This window comes from Oryx dammah, unplaced genomic scaffold (genome assembly GCF_014754425.2).
Source record: "Oryx dammah isolate SB20612 unplaced genomic scaffold, SCBI_Odam_1.1 HiC_scaffold_29, whole genome shotgun sequence".
NCBI lineage: Eukaryota > Metazoa > Chordata > Mammalia > Artiodactyla > Bovidae > Oryx > Oryx dammah.
Window position 1 is genome coordinate 9,097,952 of NW_024070213.1, and position 26,450 is coordinate 9,124,401.

Genomic DNA, 26,450 nt, shown 5'->3' on the forward strand with positions numbered 1-26,450 from the left:
TGGGGAGCTGGTGCTTCCAGGTGCCGAGCAGGGCGGGCAACAGCAGCCACCTCCCAGGGCCACTGAGAGTTACACGAGATGTGAATGAAAGACTCAACACCACGGCATATAATACCACCCTTTATTATTTCTTTACTGCAGTAAAAAAGTGATTCTATTTCTAGAGACCAAACAGCATCACAGACACTCTTGGAAGAGAATTCCCTTTGTTCCCGAGCCTCTGTGACTGATCTGAAATCTGCTCACCTGCACAACAGAGACAGCCTCGTAGTCGGGGCAGGCTAAGGGCTCCCTGCTGAGATCCGCTCCCCATGGAAACCGGCACCGTACAGGGCCCTGCCCCACCACAGGGAAACACATTCCTGGACCACAGAGCCAACAGGGGACCTTGGAACTGGCCTCAGACTTTTCACACTCCAAGCACACTTGGCGCACACACCGTGGCCAGTCCCTGGTGAGCTGTCTGGGGAGTCATGGGCAGGAGGCTGGGAGCTGGGGAGGGGGCGGTGAGAATCCAGGGGACCTCAGAGACTGACAGAAAGATGTGAATTCTGCTCCACCACTGACTGGGCTTCCCAGGTGGCACAGAAGTAAAGAATCTGCCTGTCAATACAGGAGATGCAAGAGACACGGGTTTGATCCCTGGATTGGGAAGATCCCCTGGAGGAGGGCAGAGCAAGTACACTTGCCTGGGAAATCCCAAGGACAGAGGATCCTGGAGGGCAACAGTCCGTGGGGTCACAAGAGTTGGAAACAAGTGAGCGACTAAGCCTACACGCCACCCCTAACTGTGTGACCTGGGCCTGCTTCCTCCTCTGAAAACACGAAGGGCAATTCTAGCCGAGAGCCCTGGTGGCACCCCTCCCCGCTGAAGGCAGACCACAGGCATGAAACGATCTGACTCGGGGCCTGGGCTGGCCTGATCCTGCCCTAAGAGTCTGTAGAAACAGTGCGTGTCTCCAAAGCTCCGGACCACCCAGAGCAGCTCGTCTCCAAGACCTCTTCCCTTTCGGAACCATTTCCCACCGTTCTGTTTCTAATGAGCCCCGTGGCCTGACTGAAGACCTGTTTGTTACCCTGAAAACAGCAGAGACTCACAGTCAGTGGTAAAGATTGCAATCTTAGTGGCTCCCCAACCTGGGGCTCCCCGGGTCTGGGAGGGAAAGAGCCGCACTGGCTCCCGGAGATGAGCAGCCGCTGTCCCGCTCAGGCCAGGCATATCCTCACCTCTCCGTCACCCGGCTCTAGGGGGCTCCAGGACCACTGCTCCTGTTAGACCAGTTCCTTCCAGGTCCTTCCCACCTGACCATCCCTCTGCAGTCATCCCAGTCCGCCTGAACCCAGGCGGGCCCAGGGATGGCTATAGGCCTCAAAGGTGCAGACGCTAACTGGAATTCCCCTCTGGAGGCCAGAGAAGAAAGGCGAGAACCACCGCTGAGGTGAAGGGGGGGGTGCCAGCAGTGGCCACAGGCTCTTCCAGGCCAGAAGGGGGCGGGAAGGGATGGCCTCGGAAAGCAGTGGCTGCGGGCCTGCAGCATGCAAGGCCCCACTTGGTGGGCTCGTGGCTGCCGCACTCGTGCCCCGCGTTCGGAGAAACACAATGGTCCTGGCTGAGGCAGCCCCCTGTGCCGGCGCCGTAACAAGGGGCCCAGCCTGCGCTGGCACACTCGGAGCACATTCTCCGCAGCACTGAAGGCTGTGGGGTGAGAGAATGACGCAGGCTGAGGATGGGGCCCTTCCGGCCCCTACGGCACAGGCAAACGGCAGGAAAAGGCCCATCCTGCCCGGAGCTGGGCCCAGTCCCCCGGCCCCGTCCTGTTGGGCAGCACACTCCGCGGCCGGGCTACGGCGCTGTCACCACACTCTGCTCGCCGTGGTCCACGCTCCAGAGGCGGTAGAACTCGGCAAAGTCCACGTAGGGCTCCACGCGGCCGTCCTCGCCGGGTGGGAGGGAGTGGGCGGGCCGGGAGCGGAAGAGGCCCCCATCCGAGCTGGAGCTGCTGCTCTGGGTGTGCGTGTTGGTGGACTGCAGGGTCAGGGTCGGGCTCTGGCTGTGGGCATGACAGAGGCAAGTCAGTCACAGGCCGTGGCTTCTGGCCTGGGGACACACGCTGCCTGCCTTGGCCAATCCCTCTGGGCACAGGCCTCTCTGACAAAGGCCATCACAAGAGCCAGCCCGGCCAGGTGTTCTTTGGGGCAGGTGAAAAGTAAAGAGCATTTGTGAAGTTCTAGCTCTAAGTGGCTATTTAAATTACTTGGAATTAAGTAAAACGGACCACTCACGCCAGTGCTCAACAATCACGAGGGGCTAGTGGCTGCTGTGTGGGACACAGAACGCGTCGCCCTCCGAGCTGTGCTGAGCTGGACGCCATCCATTCCAGCCTCTCTGAATCCACCCTACGCCAGACCCCACTGACTGCAGGGAGGCCAGCATTCTTCTTCCAGGAAACCTCCTCACTCCTCCTCCTCGTTCCTCTCACTGCTGGGTCAGGACAGGACCCCCCAGACACCCACCCTCAGAGCCTGTAATGTCTGGGAATTACCTGCCAGCCCACCGTCCTGCAAACGCCGCGCACTGCCTAGCACTCTGCACTGGGCCAGCCCCGGGGGCCCAACTAAGCTCCAGCGCGGGGTGGAGGAAAGAGGCTGTTTGGGGCCCTGGGGAGCCGGAGGCACAGAACGGCTAGTCTCCCTGCTGGGTCCGGGACGACCGCTACCACTCCCGGCCCTTGTGGACACAGCTGGTGGCTCTGCTGCAGGGGCGGGGAGATGCCCATTACTCAGTGGCCTGGCAGGCCCCTTGGTCCCACAGTGGCAGTGGCGGGGGGAGGCGGGCAGGGAGCCAGAAAGGCCCCCTGCAAGGCAGAGGGAAGCCTTACTCACGGCCCTTCCAACTGGCCAGCTCCTGAGTGGGCTGGGTGTGGCATCTCTATTATTCTCTGTGGGGGGCTGGAATGTGGAAACCGGACCCACCCCCCCACCCCCAGGCTGTGGCAGCTGGTTGGGGGGCGGGACACACTCCCCAGAATGGAGGGGGTGGGGTGGACACCAGACCTGTCAGGCAGGTCTGCCCTGCGGAGTGAGGAGAAGGCCTGCCCACCACACCCGCAGGATCCAGACCCCCCAGCTGCAGCCACCCCTCCCCAAGCCTGAAACTAGAGGCCTCACTTCAAAGCTAACACTGGACACTTTCAGTCAGAGCGCACCAGCTCCCATGGGCCAGCACAGGTCAAACAATGCCCCACAGGCACGGGCGCCATGGGGTGGCCTCCCAAACCACACACTCTGAGCCGGGAGCAAAGAACAAGAGGAAAACATTCCTATTAAATGAAAACTGACCCGCGGCACCTGCAGGAAGAAGTGGACGGCAGGCTGTCGGCATGAACCACCTGTCCCCGACCCTCTCTGCCCGGCTTCAGGGAGCTGCTGGAACCAGATCTACGCGGGCCTGCCCAGGGATGTGGAGTTGGGGAGTTCGAGAGGAACAGGACCCTACAGGATGCGGCCTGTGGCCACTCCATCCAGGGACCGAGGGCCGTCCTGGGGAAGCAGGCCTGCCTGAAAGCGGCTGGAGGTGGGGCTGAGCGCTTACTTGGTGAGGGTGGGAGTGGCCTCGTCCAGGGTGGAAGCGCTGTGGGCCCCGTTGACCAGCTGGCCCTGGGAGGGCATGACGAGGGACAGAGTCACGCTGGTCTTGCTGGTGCTCTGGGCGCTTGAGTAAGGCACAGACACGGGGTACACACGTCCTCCAGCAGCTATGGGAGGAAGAGAGTGGTGGGTCACGGGATGCAGCTGGTGGGGAACCCTGAGGTGGCAGGAACAGGACTGTGCCGGGAGCTGAGAAGATAGGCGGGGGCCCGGCTTGGTGCCCCGAGCTCGGCCCTCTGCCCCTTGGGACGGCGAAGGAGTATTTGGCAGAGACAAGGTCCTGGCCAGGCGGGGGCCTGCTCTCAGCAGCAAAGCATCGCTGGTGCTCAAGCAGGAGAAAAAACCAGGGCTGCGCTGCCTCAATGAAAGGGTTACTGCATGGCTTCCCACGATGCTTTAACCCGAGGGCTAAGAATGCTCCTGGGTGAGGTTGGCCAAACAAAAATATGGTTGCAATAACAACCTAAAACTGCAGGAACCCCGCTGTCCGTGGGAGAATGAATCCCTCTGTGGAGGCCTGACTGCTGAGGCTTGCTTGTTTGAAAAAAGAAAAGGAAACGCAGCCTCAGGAACTGATGGTCTTGACAAGACACAGCACTAGGAGGGAGGGCAAAAGCGCAATCGCCTCTCTTCCTGGGGAACTCAATTCAGAATTAAACCAAATCACCTCCAACACAGCCAACTGTGCCTAGGTCCCTTCCTCCCAGGGCCTCGGTTTCCCTTCTGTGAATGGTCATTAATGAGGATGAAAGGAAATGTGGCAGGTGAGGTGCTTGCTGCACAGCAGGCCCTGGGCCATCCCGGAGATGTGGCCCATGGTGCTCCCAAGTGCTGCCTGCAGCTCAGGTCTTTTGGGGGAGGCCAGGGCAGAAGGTACCGTCCTGGTTTCATAGACAAAAAGGGAAATGTAAGCACAGCTCAGAGAGCTTTCAAGTCAGAACCCGACCTGGAAGTGCTCAAAGGCAGGCCTCCCAACTCCACTCCACCCAAGGCAGCGAGGCGCAAGGCCTCCGCTGCTGTGCCCGAGCCCAGCCCCGGACAGTGGCCTCGGATGCCTTCCTGTGCAAGTGGCATACATACCTGGGGCTGGGGAGGGTGCAGACTGGCTCATCTCGCCCAGGGGGTAGCCAAAGTTCCGCACCAGCAGGGTCATATCCTCATGCCTCGGACAGAACTTGGCACGCTCCCCGCCACTGGCAAAGGTGTCGCTGTGGATCCGCTTCACCCGGTCCACCACGGCCTGGGCCACCGCATCGAGCGAAGTCTGCTTGGCGAACTCTGTGTCGATCATGGCGGCGATCTCCTGGGGGCAGGGGGAGCACCAACCCGGTGAGGAATGAGCGGTCCCAGCGACTGCAGGCCCCAAGTGCACCGTCTTCACAGTCTAATCAGGACACAGGGGTCACCAGCCAAGCCTGCGATCTGAGCTTTTCAAGCTATTCAGGATAACTCTCCCGGAATTTTATCATTAGAGAAGATGTGACCTTGTGATTTCTCTGATTTTTGGCTTTTAGACCAAAACAATGGAGGAGTAACATCCACCTCGCTGCATTACAATGAGGATAAAATGGATGTGAGGGCACTTCAGAGACTACTAAAAAGCCCAGTACAAACTGTCATTATGAATAAGCTTTCTTTCCTGGAACAAACTTACTGTAGGAGACAATATGCCAGTTTTGCCAGAAACTGAGGACACAGGATGAAGACGGGGCCCTGTCCCCAGAAAAGACCACTGTTCAGTGCATTCTACAAGCCAGAAAAAGCCACTACATAATCTTATTGTGAAGACCAAAGAAACAAACAAAAAAATCACACTGCTGGCCGCAGTCTCTTGGAGGTAGGAGAGCAGAAGCAGGTAACAGGAAATGACCTGGGCATGGTCCGGGGGAGGTGGCAGAAATGGGCTCAGCTCTATCACTGAGCAGCTGTGTCACCTCAGACAAGACCCTGGACTCTGTGAGCCCCAAATTCCCTAATCTGACATGGTAGTGAGCCCTCGCCCCCACTACGTTATCAGGCAACTGGAAGGAATGAGATAAAATAGGTGAAAAACCTAGAGCACAGGTGGTAAGAGACAGTCAGGCACCTAGACTTACCCTTCTTACTCTCATTAGGACAGAATCACAGATGGAAGGAGGAGCACCAGCTGAACTTCCCTGCCCGGCCCCGCCAGCTGAGGTCTTCCCTTCAAGGTCATCCTTCAAATGACTGCCTCGAGTCCCACTTCAGAGAGACACACACACTCCGAGGCAGAGGGGAAAGCAGCATCTCCCATGGGCTAAGGACCTATGTCTTCCTCACCCAGCCCTCACCGCAGCTCCACAAAGTTAAGAGGTCAGCATCCTCGTCTTAGAAATGAGGAACATAAATCGTCTCAGCTCAAAGAGGAAAGTGGAAGAGGCAGTGGAGTGGGACCTGAGCAGGCCACACAAGTCCTCACCCGGCACTCTGTGTACCAGGCTGCACCCCTGCAGGCCAGGCCCTTCCCAACAGTCTCCAGAGCCATGCCTGCCTTCACTTTCCTCACCCTCTTCCCAGAGGCTCCGCTCAGGGCCCTGGGGACTGACACTGCTTCAGGTCCAGAAGAGCAAAGCTTTTGGGTGGGATGAGTTTGCTTAGAACTCTGGGCTTTTTCTTCTCCCAGTTTTGAACACAGCAATGTCTAGCAAAAGCACCTGAGAATCAGAACTCTAGGTCCCTGATTACCCTGGAGCTGAGCGGGAGAGCCGACTGCAGCCCCCGGGGAGCATGCCACCCTGCAGGCTGGTCAGCCACGCTCTGCCCATGCCCAGCTCACCTGGTTGGCCTGCCCAGGCCCGTGGGCTGCCTCCAGGGCCTTGTACAGCCCCTCGGACATCAGCACCAGGAAGCCTGTCACCCCATCCAGGGACTGGGCACCGTGGATTTCAGGCTCCGCGATGATCGGCTTGGACTTGGCAGCGCTGTGGGAAGAGCGTGGAGGGGAGAGCTGTGCTTGGAATGGGCCCTGGGACATTTATCCTGGTGAGAAGGATCTACACCCAGAATGTAAAATGAAACATACTTCTGACAAGAGCAAAAGAAATAGAGGAAAGAGCAAAACCAAGAAAACAGAGCTGTCTTCTGAGGACAGCTGCTAAAATAAAAGCTCAGCAGGCCAGAAAAGCCAATGGGCAGCTGATGTCAGAACAGCCAAGGTCAAAGGCCTAATCCTGGCCCCACTCCACATCTCCTGTCCATAAAGTCCACATCTCCCCGAAGCTGAGCTAGAGTCCAAATATACTCCAGCTACAAAGGGACCACGAACTGATGGTCCATCAGAGCTGGGCAATGTCAGGAAGTTCCAACACATGCATGCAGGGCAAGGATGAGGGGACGATCCTGGCAATAGGATTTAAGAGTCTAGAAACACCCCAAAAGTCCATCAGCAGGGGCAGGTTATGCGGGTGCTGACAGCTGCACCCTGGAATCCTAGTTGCAGCTACCAAGAATGCGGCAGCCGAGACTGCAGGTGTGCAGGAAAGGAGAGCCACACGCCTATGCTGAGAACAGTCAGGTGCACAACACGGCATGGGATGTGAGGATCTGTGGCTGTTCTGAAAAAGAAATCTGCCCCCTCCCTGCACCCACCACACACACACACAGACACAGAAACACACACACACACACGTATATGCTCATGTGCACGGAAACTAGCAGCCTCTGAGGAAGGAGTCTGAGCCTGGGGTGGGAGGAAGATCCACTTTTCACTCCATATCCTGGGCATTTCTTGAATTGTTCTAAAATGCAATGTGTCTTCCCATAAAGCAAACACAACCCCGTGAATTAGAGACAAAAGGTTCCAAACTCGATTATTTAAACCCAAGCTCTGAATCCAGGCTCCCTGGGTGTAAGTCTTGACTCAGCCCATTATTAGCCTTGAGACCAAGCAGGCTACCCTCTGTCTGCGTGTGTCAGTTTCCTCATATGAAAATATTTTGGGAGCAGAAACAGCACCCACCTCACAGGGCCTGAGTGAGGATGGAGTAAGAGCATGGATGTGAAGAGCCGTGCACCGGCTTAGATGAAGGCTCACAATTATTACCCTCTCCTGTCTGCTGCGAGCACTGGGTGGCGCCCAGCGGGGACAACCCATCTGGCACCCCCGCCTTGGCCTCGGCCACGAGAGCGCTGACCAACAGGCTTCAGTCCGTTTCTGTCCACACGAGGCAGCTCATGCCAACTCTGGCCCACCAGGCCCCGGGGCACCAGATGCTGCCTGTGGCTTTGACCCAGCTCCCTAACTGACCCCCTGCCAGCCTGGTCTACAGGATCCTGACTCCTAGCCTACTGGGTCCAGGGCCTGCCCCACACCAACCTCTCTGGGAGGATGGAAGAACCTCCTTGGGCTCTGAACTGCCTCAACTCTACCTCTTGCCCCCAGGGCCTACAATCTGTTATCTGCCCCTGGGCCTCTGGTCTTCCAGACAAACGAGGGGCAGCTGGGCCGGCGCTTACCTGAGTAGGTCGACATCAGTGTACCCGTACTTGACCTTGTAATCCCCGATGCGCCTGGTGCTCTCCTGCCCACAGATGACCCCTACTTGCTTGATCTTTCCTGCATCCAAACCTACCAGAGGGAGAAAAACACACCTCAGGCTTTGTTCATAAAGAAGAACCCAGCAGCTTCCCTGGTGGTCCAGTGGTTAAGAATCCACCTGCCAATGCAGGCGACGAGGGTTCAATCCCTGGTCTGGGAAAATAGCACCTGCTTCAGAGCAACTAAGCCCATGTGTACAACGACTGAGCCTGTAGGCCCCAGAGCCTGTGCTGCATAAGAGAAGCCACCAGAGTGAGGAGCCTGCACACCGCAACCAGAGACGAGCCTCTGCTCACCACAGCTAGAGAAAGCCCGTGCACAGCAACAAGGACCCAGCGCCGCCAAAACCAATAATAAAAAATTAAAAAAAAAAAAAGAACCGAAAGGGGACAACACAGACATGTCCACAAAAACAAAGCAACGGGGACCCACTGAACAGGAAGCGAGGTCACAGCAGGGAGCCTTGGAAGGCAGCCATCCCCAAGTGCCCCAGTGTCCCCAGCCCCCCTGCTGTCGGAACACGCCTGGCTCAGAGTCCCTCCCTGACGGGAGACGAGACCCAGCACCGGCCAGCCCGGCTCCCTCTGCGGCCTGAGCTCACAGGGGAGAGCGGGGGTGGCGTGGCGGGGCTGGAGTCCCAGGACTTCTTTGGCCTCTCAGGCTCCACCAGCGACACTTGGAAGCAATCCACACGTGGTAACCCTTTCAACCCTTACACCATCCTGCGTGTGACTACTATCCTCGGTGCACAGAAGGAGAAAGTGAGGCACAGAAAACTTGAGTAAGATCCCAAACCACCAGCGAGTAAGTGGCCAAGCTGGGATTCGACCCCGGGCAGGCCGGTCCCAAGCCCAAGGTCACAGCCCATCCACGTTGTGCCTCTCTCTACACAGCCACCAGAAGGTACAGAATGAGCCGCCGGGTTCGAGCCCCTCCCCTCAGAGCCCTCGGCCTGCGCCGCTCGCCCCCACTCACCCAGCTGCGAGAGCCGGAAAAGCTCATCCTCATTCTCTGTGGTGTGGTCCACGTTCAGCTGCGTCACCTGCAGGCCATCCACCGTGGATTTGCATAGGAGTGCGCGGTTTGTACCTGCAGCAGAATGTGAGCAGCTGAGCTAAGACTGAGAGCACAGTGAAGAACAGGACGCATTGTAAAAAAGAGAGACAAGAGGCAGGCATGTCACACGCAGAACTCCTTCAAAAGAGCAAAGAAAACAGGCTCCGACCACTGGAGCAAGTCACTAGCTGGGGAGAGCTGATGAGATTAAGGAATTCGTTCAAACTTTTCCAGTGTCAACCAAGGATGATTATGATTTGAATAAGAGACCTTTTTTCTAAGGAGACACACTGCAATATTTACAGATAACACGACAGTGTCAGGATTTGCTCCACTACAAGGCAGGGACAGAGGGCTGTGGATGAAATGAAACTGGCCGGGGGACGGGATGTTGGGGCTGGGGGAGGGGCACACCGAAGTTCATTAAATGCTATTCTATTTGTTTACACTTTTGAGTTTTTCCCATAATGAAATCTTAAGGGAAGGAGGAAGACAAGAGGCACCATGTCAGAGGGATCTCTCCGGAGCCCCTGCAGTAGCCTGCACCCGGGGGGCACCAGCTTCTTGGGTTCCCAGATGGCCCTTCTTTGCCTACAAACCCCCATCAGCCCTGGGACCCCGCCCCACCTCCAGGCTGCACCTAGCCCATCTTGGTCCCCTTCACAGGACGCCACATGGGTCTTCCACAGCCAGGCAGCCTCTCCCAGAAGAGGCCTCTCTCAGCCTCTTCCTTCTCAGAGGAAGCCACTGAGGTAGAGCAGAGAGGGGATGCAACTCCCCAAGCTACAAGCCAGTTAGGGACAGAGTAGGGACTAAAGCTAGGATGCCCGCCTCCTAGCAGTACTTCAAACACTCTAGGCTGGGACCGAGATATCGTGTGGAGTAACGGGAAACACCCAGCGGCCTCAGGACACTTGAGCTGCAGGTCTTCTGTGTCTGGGGAGCAGGCTGGCTGCCCAAAGGACTCCTGGATCCTGAGATGACCTTCTTTCCCACTGCCCGGCCTTGGGACAGGCAGGCGGCTCACCGACATTGGCCACGTAGAGCCTATTGTTGAGAAGGACTGCCACGACGGCCATGGCTCCTCCCGAGACCTCCTTCTCCAAGGCCTTGAGTCTTTCGAGGATCTTCTGATACTGAGGAGGCAGCTGGTGCTGAGGGACACCCTAGAAGCCATCATGGGGGTTCAGAGCAGGCCAGGACCTGGAGACCGTCTCACCCACCTGCCCTCCCTTAAAGAGCGGGAGTCTGAGGCCCGGCCAGGAGGGAAGCTGGCTGCAGCGCCAGAGCAGGTGTCTTTCAGGACAACTAGGCATGACCTCACTTGTCCCGGCAGCCCCAAAGGAGCCTAAAGCATGACGTGAGCAGGCAGGTGACGAGGCTTGGACTGATTCGGGCCAAGGACCGGACTGACAGGGGCTTCTCTCACACCCCTGCCCACCCTAGCAGAGCCTCAGAGCATGGCTGCTCACAGCTGGCCAACACGGTCCCTAGAGGACAGAACCTTCGCCCACCCACATCCCATCAGGAACTATCCCCCTAATGCCTGCTGCTCTGGCCCAGCTGTGTCAATGGCTTGGGAGGGACACAGCAGATGAGTCCTTGCTCCAAGCAAAGACGGGCCTTGCTTCTCCAGGGGCACAGGCTGAGGACATTACCTCGGGCAGCTGGGACTGGAGGCTCGCCTTCTCAGCCAGTGCGTCATCAATGGATTCCAGGAAGCTCCTCTCCACCACATCAAAAGCCTAGATGCAGGGGACAAGGAAGCGAAGGCAGGTTGAAATACCACTGTCACCTAAGGCTGAAACGCCCCTTATTAATAGCAACAAGTCATAGCAACCGCAGGTTGCCACGTGATGGGGCTTCACACAGGGCACCGCCAGGCACTGCTGCTCCTGCATAGCAAGGTCTGGCAAAGATGGCCCTGTGGGGCTGGTACCTTCCAGGAGGCATCACAGAGCAACCAGAGAAGCAAGAGATGGCAGAGACGCCAAGGGCACGGGCTTGGAGTCAGGCCACCTGGGGGTGAACGTCAGCTCTGCCCCTGCCGGCCAGTCTCAGCCCCTCATCGATGACACAGAGGAAGTGCTGCCCCGACAGTCACTGAGAGCATCCCCCTGAGCACCCAGCCCTGGCTCAGAGTGAGTCTAGGTCAGTGACAGCTAATGTCACCGCCACATCCTGAAGGCCCCTTGACACGGGCCATGCCACCACCTTCCTCACAGGCAGCTGACAGTTCCGGGCACTGGCCCCGAGTGATCAGGCCTTTGGGTGCCAGGGCAGGAAAACGGCTGGGAACGCTGTTCTCAAGGAACCAGAATCCACCATTCTCATCTACAATTAATGCCCTGGGACTCGCTTCCAAAAAGAGATGCCAGGAGGAGAAACTGCAGAAGCAAGCAGGAATGCAGAACTGGAAAACGACACCAGCCAACTAGGAGTGAGGGGCTGCAGGGAGCAGGGCCCGGGAGCTGCAGTCACCGAGGCCGAGCGTCTGAGCCTCATGGAAAGAAAGGGGTCACCCAAAACACCCTGCTTCTACCAGGGCTTAGCAACTCCCACCTCAGCCCTGGGTCCAAGGTGATGCCCATAAGCCCTTCCCCAGGAGGATCTGCTCTGGGCCAACCCTGGAAGTCACAGTCGGCCTGCCCGCGCCCGGTACCTGCAGCAGCACCCGCCGCACGTCAGCCTCGGTGTGCTCAGCGTTGAGCTGGCCCAGCAGGAGCTCCGCCGACAGCCGCTGGGCCACAAAGTTGGTCACCCGGTTGCCATCGTAGCCGTTGAAGACTCCGTACAGGAAGCAGTTGTTCTCACTCCTGACAGAGAGACAGGGCAGGAGAGGCCTGAGACCAGGGCTTCGTAGGAGACTGACTCCAGCTCCAGAGTGAGGGGATGAGGAAAGCAGCCAGGGAGACAAAAGACACAGCGGCTGTGGCTTCAGGTGAGCGCCTGGGTCCCACTCTGACCATCATTTCTCTCTGGCCATGAACTTCTGGGATGCCCTCTGTCCCCTGGAGCAGGCCCTCGGCTGGTCTGAAGTCTAGATGCGGAAGGGACAGCACAGACACCACCTCCTGTGGGCCACGCTGCACTGGTAAGCCCCACGCAAAAGAGCTGCCAAACTGCTTTTCTTGCAAGCCTGCTTCTGCCGCCCAGCAGAGCAGTGGCGGCAGCTCACCTGAACTTGAGCCAGTTGTCCTCTGGCGGATGGCTCTCGGTGCCCTTGCCGTCAGCCGAGTAGCTGCGGTTGGAAGCTGAGCCGACCCCCGAGAGGTGGCAGAGTGGCAGGTCGTCCGTCCAGCTGGGCTGCTGCTCCTGGGAAGGACACCAGGACACCAAGATGCATTACCTTCTCGCCCAGGGCAGACCCCACCTCATCTTCTTTTTCTTCCCCAGCAAAAACCTAGCAGGCCCAAAGCCCCACCCAGAAGGTTCCACTTCCTCCTGGAAAACAACGACGCATTTATGAACAAACACCTGCAGAAGGGTTTGCATGGTTTCCGTCTAATCCACAAACGGTCCCCAAGACACCTGAAAAAGCCTGGAGTCCCCAAACGCAAAGTTCAGCAGTGGTCTCCAGGAACGTGCTGTACCACGAACAGAGCATGAGTCACAGACACAAGTGAAGGAAACTCCTCACGTGAAACTCCCTGGTGGTCCCCACCTCACACCGCAGCCCCTTGGGTGCTGCTTCAAACTGAAGATTTCCAGGCCCTCCCAGAGTGTCTGATCCTGGTGGGGCTGAGGCTGTCTGCAGTATAGGCAGCTCTTCCCAACCTTGAGAAACTGACAAAGCTCAGCCGCATTCACTCTTCCTGGTACTAGGGTCTCCACCCCTGGTTCCCGCTTCACCCTGGTGTCCAGTCCCATCTGTGCCCACCCCCCACATGCTTCTCTACTAGTATCAAATGCTTGGAGTGCCCTGTCCACATTTCACTCTTTCTTCCTGTATGGAACAGCCTCTTTGTCTAATAATTCTCCCTGTCCTTCGGGACTCTGGCTAGGGAGTCACCACCTCCAAGCAGTCTTCCTTCAGGAAGATCTTCCCCCAGACTTGGTTGCCAGCCCTCTTTGCGTATCCCTACTACACCTGGTCCCCCCAACCCTGCCTGTGTCTGACTCCCATTCTATCCCATAGGTCTCAAAGCAGGCTCTTCAGTACAACCAAGATGGAGCTTTAAAGCATGCACAGCTGTCCAGGAGCCAGCTCAGACAGACTGCATTTCCTCAAGCTCCTTGGGGGACACTCTGAACACCTGCATTCTCTAAGCCCCGGAAACGACCCTGACACAAGGCCCAGGTGTGATCCATGGCGTCCCACTGGAAGCCTCCCCTCCACCCGGCCCCCACCGGGGAGCTGTGCCTGGTTCACAGAGGCATTCCTGTGCCCACCATGTTGCACTAGAGCAAACTAAAACAGCTGGGAAAATCCAAGTTCAGCTCAAGGAGAGTAAAATTTGGATTGAAAGCTTTACTGAAAATTGAACAAGCACGAATACTGTGCACAACTTCTTACAAGTCAGCATCGCAGTCTTCAAAAAAGGATGTGAAAACCACTTCAGCCGGCTTTTGCAATCAGATATGTAAAACGCCTGTGGTTTAGCTTTTGTGGCACATTTCATCTTTTGTTTATTTACATATTGACAGGGAGGGACTTTACAGCTTTTTTTTTTTTTTTTTTTCCATTTTAATTGCTTCTATGCTGCATTTATTTCAGCAGTTTAGCTGTATGCTTTGCACCATGGAGCAACTTCAGCAGGCTGTGGGAGTTCATTTTTATTTTTAAATTAGCCTATAGTAACACTGCCTTTCTGGTGGGTAGGTCTATGAATTTTAACACTTGTAGAGATTTGTGTAACAAACTGAGACACAGAACAGCCACAACTGAGACAAAGAACAGTCCAGCAACCCCAAACGTACCCTCAGGTGCCCCTTTGAAGCCACACCCTCCTCTAACTCCTGGCAACCACTGACCTGTGCCCCATCACTACGCAGTCTTTCCAAGAATGCCATAAATGAAATCACATGGTACATAACTTTCTCCCTCTTTTACTGTGGTTAACACATAGAAGGTAAGCTTTATCATTGCAACCGTTTGTAAGTGCGCAACTTACTGCTATTAAATAAATTCCCAATGTTGTGCAGCATCACCACCATCCATCCCCAGAACTCTTTCCATCTTGTGAAACTGAAACTCTAAACCCATCAAACAAAAACTCTCCATTCTCCCCCTCCTCCAGCCCCAGGCCACCGCTACTGTACTCCAGGTCTTTAAGGGCATAACCTTTTTGACACTGGTTTCTCTTGTTCAGCATTATGCCTTTGAGATTCATCCAAGTTGGTGCCTGCATCAGCAGGTGGTCCCTTTTTATGGTAGAGCAGTATTCCATCATACGCATGTAGCAGAGTTTATCCATTCATCCCCTGAAGGGCATCTGGGCTGTTTCCAGTTTGGGGTAATTAGGAAGAGAGCTATTATAAACACTCATGGGCAGGTTTCTGTGTGAACATAACTCTTCATATCGCTGGGTAAATACCAAGAGTGAGACTGCTGTTTAACTTTGTAAGAAACTGTCAAGCTGTTTTCCGGAGCGGTGTACCATCTGCATCCCACAGGTAACGCCCAAGAGTTCCAGCTGCTCTCCATCCTCACCACTGCAGAGTGTTTTTTTTTCTTTAAGTTAGGCATTCTAAGAAGTGAGTACTTATATCTCATCACATCTTTAATTTGCATCTCCTAATGACTAATAATGACACGGAACATCTTTTCATGTGCCTTTTTCGTCATCCACATTTCTTCCTTGGTGAAGCATCTGTTTAAGTCTCATGCCCATATTTTAATTGAGTTGTTTTCTTAACTGCTGAATTTTGAGAGTTCTTTATATATTTTGGATAAAAGTCATTTCTTGCATATGGGATTTGCAAATATTTCCCCCAGTCTGTAGCCTGCTATTTCATTCACTTACTAGTGTCTTTTGAAAAGCAACTTTTTAGCTTTAGTGAAATCCATTTAATCATTTTTTTCTTTCATGGTTCATACTCTTGATGTCATGTCTAAGAACTCTCTGCCCAGCCCCAGGTCAAGAGATCTTCTGTTTTCTTCTAAAAGTATTATCGTGTTACATTTAGACCTGCGATCCATTTTGAGTTAATTTCTATATAATGCAGGAGATTTTGGTCAATTTTTTTTTGCAAATGGATGTCCGTTTTTTCTGATACTATTTGTTGAAAAGATTATTCTTTCTCCACTGAATTATCTTTGCATCTTTGTCAGAAATTAACTGGCCATACTTGTATGTGTCTATTTCTGGACTCTCTTCTACTCTGTTGATCTGTGTCTATCCCTCAATTAACTCAATGATCTTGATTACCGTGACTTTCAGTTCAGTTCAGTCGCTCAGTCGTGTGTGACTTTAAGTCTATGTTTAAAATCTACATTATAAAATTGGTTAGTGTGATGCCTCTAACCTTAATCTTTTTCAGAATTGTTTTGGCTATTCTAGTTCCTTTACCCTTCCCTATAATTTTAGAATCGGCTTGTCTGTATCCACCAGAAAATTCTGCTGGAGTTTTGACTGGAATTGTTTTAAATCTATAGATCAATGTGAGGAGCTGTGATACCTTCACTAGGCTGAATCTTGCAATTCATCAACATGGTATGTCTTTAAATGCCCTTGTGTTTGCTTTACAGGATTTTTTTTAAATACACACAATTTCACCATAAGGGCTAAAAAAACTATCCTGTGACAACAGAAAATATGACTGAAACCTATGAGTGGAATAGGAACAGCAATAAGAGCTGAGTTTCTGCTCAGCTCCTGGTGATGCTGGCTATCTATTAGATTGGTGTGAAAGTAACTGGTTTTGCACTGTTGATGAACTTTGCTGTTTGATACTGGCATATATCCTTAAATAAATGTGGTTATGTTATACATAATTTTAATGCACATTTCTCCCTTTATTTTTTTTTTTTTGCTAATCACTTATTACTGCTGTTTATATTTACTTTAGACTAGGGAAATGATGTTAGACACAAAGAAAATTCAAGTGATCTTCTTATTCGAGTTCAAAATGGGTCACAAAGCAGCAGAGACAACTCACAATATCAACAACGCCTTTGGCCCGGGAACTGCTAACGAATGCACTGTGCAGTGGTGGTTCAAGAAGCTTTGCAAAGGAGACGAGAGCCTTGAAGATGAGAACCGTGGTGGCCGGCCGGGAAGTTGACAACGATCAATGGAGAGCCATCATCAAAGTTGGTCCTCTTAAAAGTACACAAGGAGTTACTGAAGAACTCAATGTCGACCATTCTACAGTCATTCGGCATTTGAAACAAATTGGAAAGGTGAGAAAGCTCAATAAGTGGGTGCCTCATGAGCTGATCGCAATCAGAAAAATCATTGTTTTGCTTGGCAGGTGGATTCTTTACCACTGAGACACCAAGGAAACTCTTAAAATCATCATTTTGAAGTGTCGTCTTCCCTTATGCTAAGCAACAACGAACCATTTCTCACTTAGATTGTGATGTGCAACAAAAAAGGATTTTATGTGACAAATGACCAGCTCAGTGGCTGGACTGAGAGAAAGATCCAAAGCTTCTTCAGACTTAGACCCAAAGACAAACTTGAGCCAAAATAAAAAGGTCATGGTCACTGGCGGTCTGTTGCTGTCTGATCCACCATAGCTTCCTGAGTCCTGGCGAAAACATTAATCAGAGAAGTATGCTCAGCAAATAGATGAGATGCACTGAAAATTACAAGACCTGCAGCACTGGTCAACAGAAAGGGCCCGATTCTTCTCCAACAATGCCCGACCACACATCATACAACCAACACTTCCAAAGTTGAATGAATTGAGCTATGAAGTTTTGCCTCATCTGCCATATTGACCTGACCTCTCACCAACGGACTACCACCAAGCATCCTGACAACTTTTTGCATGAAAAACGCTTCTACAACCAGCAGGAGGTAGAAAATGCTTTCTAAGAGTTCACTGAATTCTGAAGCATGGATTTTTATGCTACAGGAATAAACAGACTTATTTCTCATTGGCAAAAATGTGCTGACTTTAATGGACTGTAATGTGTTGACTATTTGGGGCTTCCCTGGTGGCTCAGGCAGTAAAGAAACTGCCTGCAATGCGGGAGACCTGGGTTTGATCCCTGGGTTGGGAAGATCCTCTGGAGGAAGGCATGGCAGTATTCTTGCCTGGAGAATCGCTATGGACAGAGGAGCCTGGAAGGCTACAGTCCATGGGGTCGCAGAGTTAGATAGGCCTGAGTGACTAAGCACACCACATTTTGATTAATAAATGTGTTTCAGCCTAGTTATAATGATTTAAAATTCATGATCCAAACCGCAATTACTTTTTCACCAACCTAATAACTCTCTAGACAGGTTGAGCTACAGGGAAATAAAACAAAATAAAAAACTACTTCACGGTAACACAAAATTGTTTCTTGCTCTAATCCTGTCTCATTTAAAAGCAACAAAAATGTCTATTTTAATGTAAGTGCAAGCTTGACTCTTTGGAATCCCCATATAACATTACATGATGAAAGTATATTTGATTAATACATATATTCATTCAACAAATATTTACTGAACATTTACAAAAGGCTGACGTTACCCCTGCTGCTGTGGACACAGCCGAAAAAATAACCAAGGGTCCTTAACTTGAAATCTCCTTGCTAGGGAAAGAGACTTCAAACATGTTATACAATGAATAAACAAGGCACTTTTAGACAAGGAAACGCGCTACGGAGAAAACACATCAGGGTAAGGGGACAGACAGGGATGGGCAGGGCTCTTCTAGACGAGGACGTTACAGGAAGCCTCCCTGGGGAGGGGACCTCTGAGACAGACCTGAGTGATGATGGAGCAGTGGTCATTTCAAGGAGCCTTCCAGTTAGAGGGAACAGTACATGCAAAGACCCTGAGGAAGAACATAAAATGAGCAGGGTTAAGGGAGCATGAGGCGGGCATCGCCTCTGTGGTGAGGAGCAGGAACAGCAGCTTGTTCCCGGGTCACACACGTGCGTGCACGTGTGCCCAGGTGGGGACAGAGGAAGGCCTTTCAGGCCACGGAAAGGAGTTCACTGCCACGGAGTTACTTTTCAAGAGAGAGATGTTGCCCTAAGCCCATGCACCACAACTACTGAGCCTGCTTGCTCTCTAGAGCCTGCGAGCCGCAACTGCAGAGCCCCTGTCCTGCAACTATGAAGCCTGCATCCTGCAACAAGAGAAGCCACAACAATAACCTTGTGCACCGCAATGAGTGGCTCCAGCTGGCTGCGACTAGAGAAAGCCTGTGCACGGCAACAGAGACCCAACACAACCAAAGACAAATTAATTAAAAAAAAAGAGAGAGAGAAAGAAACATGTTGCCAATCATCCCCTATTATCTTAGATCTGATTAATATATCTTCATCCCCAAGAACCTCACAAAGGTCTCAGGAAACCTGGCAAGTAAATTTTCACAAGAAACTCCTTTTCTAGGGTCTCTCTCCTGCCTCCAACTGGGATGAAGTTAAGCACAAGAATAAGCAGAGGCATAAAAGCAACTCCTCAATCACAACTGTCACTTGTCCTCTTGAAATGGGCTAAGAAGCCAGTATTTGGCGCTCCGAAATGCCATTAACTGTTTTAAAGCATGGGAGAATATATTTACATGTTCTAGAATCCTGCCTGTGATTAACACTGAGATTAAGATGGACTGAACTCATCCTCTAATATGAGATAAACAATACAAATATGTCCCCCACGATGCAAAACCTGTCATCCATGCTGCAATCACCGTGCTTCCCCTGCCATTTTCTAACCCCCACGAGGGACAGACACAGGTTTCCAGGGACTTGACTCTTTCCAACACATTCATACTTTCCAGCAAAAAATAAATTATCACCCAAGCAACTTATGGCCCCACTTAGCACTGAGAAATACACTATGAGAAAGACTGGTACATTAGTTTCTCTCACAGGAAGGAAACAAATTCAGGTGGATGACTGGGGAACTCACCACGTCAGTGTGTCGTGGCAGGGGAACAATTCGTGCAAAAGCACTTCACGATGGGGGCACACGACGCTGCTCTCGGGAGCAGGCTGACACCGCACTGGCGGCTGCAGCTGTGTGGGGCTGACGTGAGCACAGCAAGCTCCCCAAACCAGAGAGACTGTGTGTCTGACAGTGGTCAATCTACTCAGCAAGCACCTTATTCTTCAGAGAGTATTTATGCCTAGTGTCTGGATACTTAATGTCAAGTGCTTTTTCTGATATTTGATTTTCATAATGATGAGCTGGTAATATTTTGGAAATATATTATTTTATTAACTGGCAATCAGTGTTTAGGTCAACGGGTAAGTACTCCAGGGCTATTTTTATTTAAAGGCAGTCTTTGTCCATAAAGACACTTAAGGAAACTATAATTGGATATTTTCTTAATGTGCCATTCTATGTATACTTCAGTCAGTCCTAACACCAGCGTCTTAGTTAGTGAGTAAACACAAGAGGTATTTGTGTTCAGATCAGGAACACAGCAAGGATACTGCAACCTCCATCACTTAACAATGAATTAGAGGTATTAGCACATGCAATTAGACAAGAGAAAAGGAGGAGGGCTTAAGACTTGGAAAAGACATAGTTATCTCTATCTGAATTTGATATGACAGTACTTGGAAATCCCAAAGAATAAATAATAAAACCAACTCAGAGGAAATAAATAAAGGTGGCAGGATAGAAAATCAACACAAAAAGTCAAAAGCCTTCATATACCTAAAGAAAAGATGGGCATCTAGCCTCCACGGGAAGATTCCTACTGTCAACTAGAATAGCAAAATCTTTTCTCTCTGAAGTTCTCTTGAGTCAGTCCCCTGCAACCACACTCCTGTAGAGGGTTTTTTAAACCTAAATTTTTATCGGTTGGATTATATCATAATGCTTTCATCTCAGCCTTCCAGCCTGTTGACACAGTTTTGAATCTCACCCTTTGACAGATGGACAATCTCACTCAGCTGTCTTGTACAGATAAGGCCTGCTACAGAGTGTTCCAAATGATTTCCAAAAAACTGTGACCAGAACAAAAAGCGTGGAAAGCTAACCCACTTCTGACTAGGACGTGTCCGCAGCAAACACAGAAGGGAAGGAACACCTCCACTGAACGTTTATGATACTTGAAAAGCCATGTGTATTTTTGGAGCCTCAAATGAAGAGGTTACTGACCCTAGAGGTACAGTCCCAGAAACAAGCACACACTTTAAAAAAACCAACTATTCATGCATATAAACCATGCTGAGCAAAGTTCTCCTTATTTCACACTGGCACTCTTGAAACGCTGAGTTTCTAGATAACCTAACTTGGTTTGCTATTTAAATAAAGAAAAGAAGAAACTCAAAAAATTACCCAAAAAGCATATTAAAAAGTATCTATGGTAGGGCTGGGCCTTCCCCTTTCTGTCTTTCTAAGTCCTGCCCATCCCCAAAAGCCCTGCTCAAATCTAACTGGTGCTGGAGGCCCATGCTTCCCAAACCTCAACCATCCACTCACTATCTTCAACAAATTACCCACTTCATGTTTTTTCTTTTTAATATTATTTATTAACTTATTAGGCTGTGCAAGGTGTCAGCTGCAGCACGTGAACTCAGCTGCAGCACGTGGGATCTAGTTCTCTGACAGTGGATAGAACCTGGGTCCCCTGCACTGGGAGCGTGGAGTCTTCGCTACTAAACCACCAGGGAAGTCTTTCATGTTTCTTCTTTAATTTTTCCCCCTTTTTTTTAAAATTCAAATGGTTTCATTTTGAATGTGAACTTGTTAGTATTATAAGTGGAAAACATTACTTCCTGGCAGATCTTGACGGTGATAAAAACGAAAACAAAACAAGGTTAGGAAATTCTAACTGATCTCTTGGCCCACTGCACTGTGAGCTGAAGCCCTGTCCTTTCTGTTGAAAAAAAAGGGAGATTAGCAAGAATCAGAAAGGTGTTTGGTCCTACGTACATAGTAGTTTTTCTCTTGAGAGCATCACAAAGTTTGAAAGAGAACTAAAGAACAAATAACTTTCATTAAGTAGCAGTGGGTTTTATACCAGCACACAGTGACCACCTCATGAATGTGTCCTAGGCTCTGGGAAAATACTTCCCAAGGCGGCGGGGCCCTTTCCCTGAGCAACCATGTACACTGGGCACCTGCTCCCCGGCCGTTAGTTCTTTGGCTTTGCGGCAACTCTCAGGTTGTAGCCTGGTACTGTTAATTGGCTCCTTTATTTCACTGATTCGAAGACATGTATTTTCAACATTTTTAATATCTTCACAGTTGGTGTATTACAAGTTAACCAGCAGTGTGCTTTCTTTCTTAGTAGTATACAAAATAATGATGTGTCCTTACAAGCAATAGTGTCTTAGACCCGATGATATCTGGGCAATTTCTCAGGTACCTAGACTGCAGTCCCCATGGTAGCTCAAGTGTTCAGTAACAATCCGCCATAGAATTCTAGGAGGTGCTGCCCATGTTGGAGTGGGAGAGTACTGAGTTCCCCCTGATTTCAGCAGTGGCCCCCAAAATCATTCTCACTCCGCTGTGGCTAAGTAAGCTTCAGTTCTATTCTCCCCCCTTTCTCCACCTCCATGGGGATTATCCACACCAAGTGTTCCCTGCTGATTCTATTAAAACCCACCAGACAGCCTACCCTCTTGCTTCCTTCCTCCACATTTCTGAACAGTTTTCGGAAAGGTCATTTATTTTCTATTCACACAAACCACCCACCCCTCCACCCGGCACCCACTGATGCATGCTTTCTCCCCCGCCTGCAAATGCCAGGCCCGAAGCGCCAGCGGCAAGCAGCGCTTGAGCGCCTGAACACGAGTTGTGAGAAGCTGGAAAGGGGGCATCTCACGGCTCACAGAGCCGGGTAAACACAGGCAGCTGTGAGCACGGCCCGCTTAGCTCTTCGATAGGCTACAGGTTCACTTCTCACAAGAAAGAATCTGTTTCAAAAAGCCTAACTTTGACTGTGAGGGAGTTTCCAAAATTAATACTTTGGAATACATTTCTCTAGTGATTCAAGTGTATTTACCCCTTTAAGGGCGTTACACCTTGTTTGCATATGTTTCCGCATTAGCACCTCATGTACATATGTGACCATGTCACATAAAATACTCCATAAAAGCCCCCGTGGAGACGCATCTCAAACTCCTGGGCAGCAGAAATGGACAAAAGCATGATTCCAAGGTCAGGCCACAGCTTGAATATCAAATTACTATATGAAAAGGCCAAGTGTTTTTGTGGCGAAAGCACCCGGATTCCTTAGAGGCAAAAAGGAAGCTCAGAAAGGGAGAATAAAGCCCCCAGGAAGATGGCTCCGGGTGGTGGGGGGCGGACAGTTCTTTCTCTCCAAAAAGCCTAAAACACCCTGATGCCTCGTGCCGCCTCCATCTTTCTGAATGACCTCCTTTTCCTTCCCTGCTTCTCTGGGAGCAACTCCACCCCTGGCGCCCGCATCTTTCACTTGGGTTTCCATCAAAGGGTCTCTGTTTTCATCAGGGATAGACCTGATACACTCTTAAAGGGGCTACTAATAATCGAGGAGTTTACTGTGCCCTAGAGCAGCTAGGCACCCCACTCCAGTACTCTTGCCTGGAAAATCCCATGGACGGAGGAGCCTGAAAGGCTGCAGTCCATCGGGTCGCTACGAGTCAGACATGATTGAGCGACTTCACTTTCACTTTTACGCATTGGAGAAGGAAATGACAACCCACTCCAGTGTTCTTGCCTGGAGAATCCCAGGGACGGGGGAGCCTGGTAGGCTGCCGTCTATGGGATCACACAGAGTCGGACACGACTGAAGTGCCTTCACAGCAGCAGCAGAGCAGCTAGACCACATTTTGATGGTGATGAGATGGTTACAGGTGATGACCTAAAGGATGTTTTCACTTTAAGGCTATATGTTTATTTTCATACACATTGGGGGGAAAATATGGCTAGGACTTGGGATATCATAGATATAACTGCTCAGGAAAAAAACTGATTTCAAGTGAACTTTTTTAAAATTAAGCAAGTAATAGTTTAGGCAAACTCAAACTAGTGATTCTTCCTGCCCCCAAGGTCTCCCACCTCAGTAAATGGCACCACTGTTGTTCCAATGAAAACCTTGTAGTCCTTCTCAACTCCTCTTCCTCTGTCCCACACCCCACGCCTGATCTGCCAGCAAATCCTATCAGCTCTTCCCCGAAATGCAGTTAGAACCCAGCACTCCTCACCACCCCTGCCATCACTGGCCAAGCCTTGGTCATCTCACTACTGGATGACCAAGAGCACCGCGCTTCCACTCTAGGCACTCAAATGCCTGCCTCTCTACGGAAGGCTCTTGCTCCTGCCACAAATCAGATCGCTTCATGCCTCAACTCAAACCTGAGAGCGTCACATTACACTTAGCACAGAACCCAGAGCTCACGTGAGGATCCACAAAGCTCCCTCAGACGTCAAGCATCTACCACTCCCCCAACACACTCACTCCACTCCAGCCATGCTGGCCTCCTGATGCTCTTCGAACAGGAGAGCCTTTGCATCCCTCTTGCCTCATGCAGAAATACTCCCTCCTACATGGCCCGTGCATTTCATCAAACATCAATCTTCCCCGACCACTCTCTACAACAGGCTCTCCATCATCCTATCTGTGAATCCTGCCTTTTCTTCCACGTACCACTTCCTGTGTTATATCCTAGAAACTGTAATATCATATACAGTCTGTACTTATTGTTTCCTGTCTCCCTTACCATAAGCTTCATGAGGGCAGAGTCCCCTGCCCCTACCCAGTGCCTGCCACACAGCGAGTACTCGGTGACACTGGAGGAAAAGAAATGCAGCCTTCATTCAGAGCAGAACTGCAGCTGGAGGTTCATGGCTGGAGCATAACCACACCAGGTCAGGCATGTAACATATTCATTTAATACTAACAACGCTCCCGGGAGTACCCTCGGTTGAGGAAACCAAGGTTCAGGGAAGTTAAGAGAAAAATCAAGGTTCAGGGATGCTATGTGACTTGCCCAAGGCCATACAGGACTGGTGAGCTGTTTTATCAGGCTGTGAAGGGCCCGTGTTCTTTTGAAGCTACTTCAAAAGCTCATCTTCTCTTCAAAAGACCTTTCAAGGCACTACACCACCTGGGGACCAAAGGTGAAACTCCTCAGGATGACATTCCATGAAGCACTCAGCTAATCTGTCAGCTAATCAGCACCCCCTCCCAGCCCCATGTCAACAGGTCCCCAGCCCCTCCTACAAGCCTCCAATGACCTGGTCCAATCAGGCCATCAGCAGGCCCTCTTCACACTGACAGGAGAGTGCCTTCATCACTGCCTTTGTGATGCATGCTTCCCCAGGCAGCAATGCAAATGCAGTAAGGCTGGACACCCGCCCTATTTACCTTGCCCTATTTACCTTCGTATCCCCAGGTCCAGGAACTACAGATCAGCGTCCCTTACAGCCACCTGCGGAATGATGCTGTCTGAGCTCCTCTCAACAAGACTCGGGACAGTGGAGGGCAGGTCAAGCCTAGCACCCGTGCATGGATGCTTGGACACCCTGTGAGCAAAGATGTCTTGAACGTCATTCGGGCAGGAGGGGCCTAATGTGGGCACACCCACCATTCCTTTGCCTTTCATCATAATGCTATGTGCTTGAAGCTAACCAGCCAACTTTTTAAAAGAATGCACACCACCCAGGAACACATCCTGGAGCTAGCAAAGCTCGCCTCTGTCTAACCCGAGTCACTGGGGCTCCATCGCACGGAGAAGCGAGGGAAGCTGGTAGCCACTCTCTTCGGCAAGCCAAGTCAGCCTACAGTTACCACTCCAGCCCTTGCCACCATCCAGCCCGTATTTCTTCAACGTTTACTACACTGGGGACATTTGCACAGGGGCCCTGCCCTCCTAAAAAAACAGAAGGCTAGGCCTACCTAACCAACTCAAGGGTGAGGCCAAACTGCCAGGCAGCAGTAAGATAAAGGGGCAGCCAAAGGTGTGGAGGGGAAGAGAGCATTCCCCACCAGGGAAGGCTGAGCACTGGACCTGGCTTCAAACGCTTTACAAACAATGTATTAAATGCCCACCCGGTGGAGGTAGGCAATGGTGACACTCTTCACTGTAGATCATAAATCCCTCTCTTCACTTTCCACTACAGGAGGCGGTCAAGTCCACAGACAAGTACAACAGACTGCCATGTCTGAGGAGGACCCAGGTGACTGCCAACCTGCCCTGGCAAGTCAGAATAGGTCCATGGTGCCAACATGCACCATGGACATGAACATGTGTCAAATGGATGCAGAGGCTGGAAGACACCAGTGACAAGCCCACGGGGGTCCAGACTGAGAGTGGAATCTCAAGACAACGCCCCCACCTCCCGCACACATATACTACCTACTCTAACCTAACACCTAAGGAAACTGAGGCCAATGGCGTAATAGTGAATTAGAACCAGGGTCTGAACTCAGCCATTCCTTCCGTATAACCTAGAGGTAAGAGAGTTTCTGGAATCAGAATCCCTAACTTGAATTCTGCCTCTGCCACTTACCAGCTGTGTGGCCTTGGGCAAAGGACCACCTCTCTGTGCCTCAGTTTCCTCATCTGTAAAACAGGAAGAATTACAGTATCTACCTCACGGGACTGATATGAAATTAAACTTACAAACAAATGTAAAGCAACTGGCACAAAGCCTGGAATACACAACGGGCTGGTGTTGCTATGAAGATTACCGAACGACCTGCCCAGGGCCCGGGGTGGGCTCGCCGCTCCGGCTCTCTCGGCGGCCGCGCGCTAGCGCGCCCGCAGGGTTCAGGACGCTCGCACCCTCCACGCGCCCTTGACGCTCGCGGCCGCTGGACCGCGAATCCGAGCCCCCGACGGCCTGGGCAGCAGCGCGCACGCGCAGGCCTTGCGGGGCTGCACGCGCCCCCCCGGTCACGAAGGAGCGGGGTGGGCCGGCCCGGGAAACGGGAAGGGTGACGGCCACACCCGGCTAGGGACTGGGAGGCAGCCCAAAGGCGCAGAGAGGGCCGCGCCTGCACCCGACAGTTCCCCCGGGGCCCCCAACCCCCAGCCCGAAGAGCGAGTGGGTTCCTCACACTCTGCAGCAGGCTCCTCCTCTGCGCCGCCATCTTGGAGGGACCCCCGCGGACGCGCCCGCCTCCCGGCGGAGCAGTC

The 26,450-nt window shown here is 51.8% G+C and overlaps 1 protein-coding gene across 2 annotated transcripts; it reads right to left on the bottom strand.

The window, feature by feature from the left end:
• Positions 1 to 107: 107 nt before the first annotated feature.
• Positions 108 to 26,450, bottom strand: TAB1 (TGF-beta activated kinase 1 (MAP3K7) binding protein 1). Of its 2 annotated transcripts, none has more exons than XM_040233266.1 (11): positions 26,372 to 26,450; positions 12,441 to 12,577; positions 11,925 to 12,078; positions 10,921 to 11,007; positions 10,290 to 10,428; positions 9,182 to 9,295; positions 8,125 to 8,236; positions 6,446 to 6,590; positions 4,729 to 4,951; positions 3,593 to 3,755; positions 108 to 2,051 (listed from the first exon to the last, which is right to left on the bottom strand). In XM_040233266.1, exons 1-11 carry the CDS (start codon positions 26,402 to 26,404, stop codon positions 1,844 to 1,846), a joined length of 1,515 nt encoding a protein of 504 aa, XP_040089200.1. In that variant the 5' UTR covers positions 26,405 to 26,450; the 3' UTR covers positions 108 to 1,843. The 2 variants fall into 2 exon arrangements, with proteins under 2 accessions (XP_040089200.1, XP_040089201.1); XM_040233267.1 differs by lacking the exon at positions 108 to 2,051 and adding an exon at positions 2,097 to 2,753 and having other exon boundaries at positions 26,372 to 26,438.

Coding starts and splice junctions, on each gene's coding strand:
- TAB1 (XM_040233266.1), bottom strand. CDS start 26,404: ATGGCGGCGCAGAGGAGGAGCCTGCTGCAGAGT. Junction 12,079..12,440: donor GACAACTGGCTCAAGTTCAG/GTGAGCTGCCGC, acceptor TCTCTCTGTCAG/GAGTGAGAACAACTGCTTCC. Junction 6,591..8,124: donor ACTGATGTCGACCTACTCAG/GTAAGCGCCGGC, acceptor CTCTTCCCACAG/CGCTGCCAAGTCCAAGCCGA.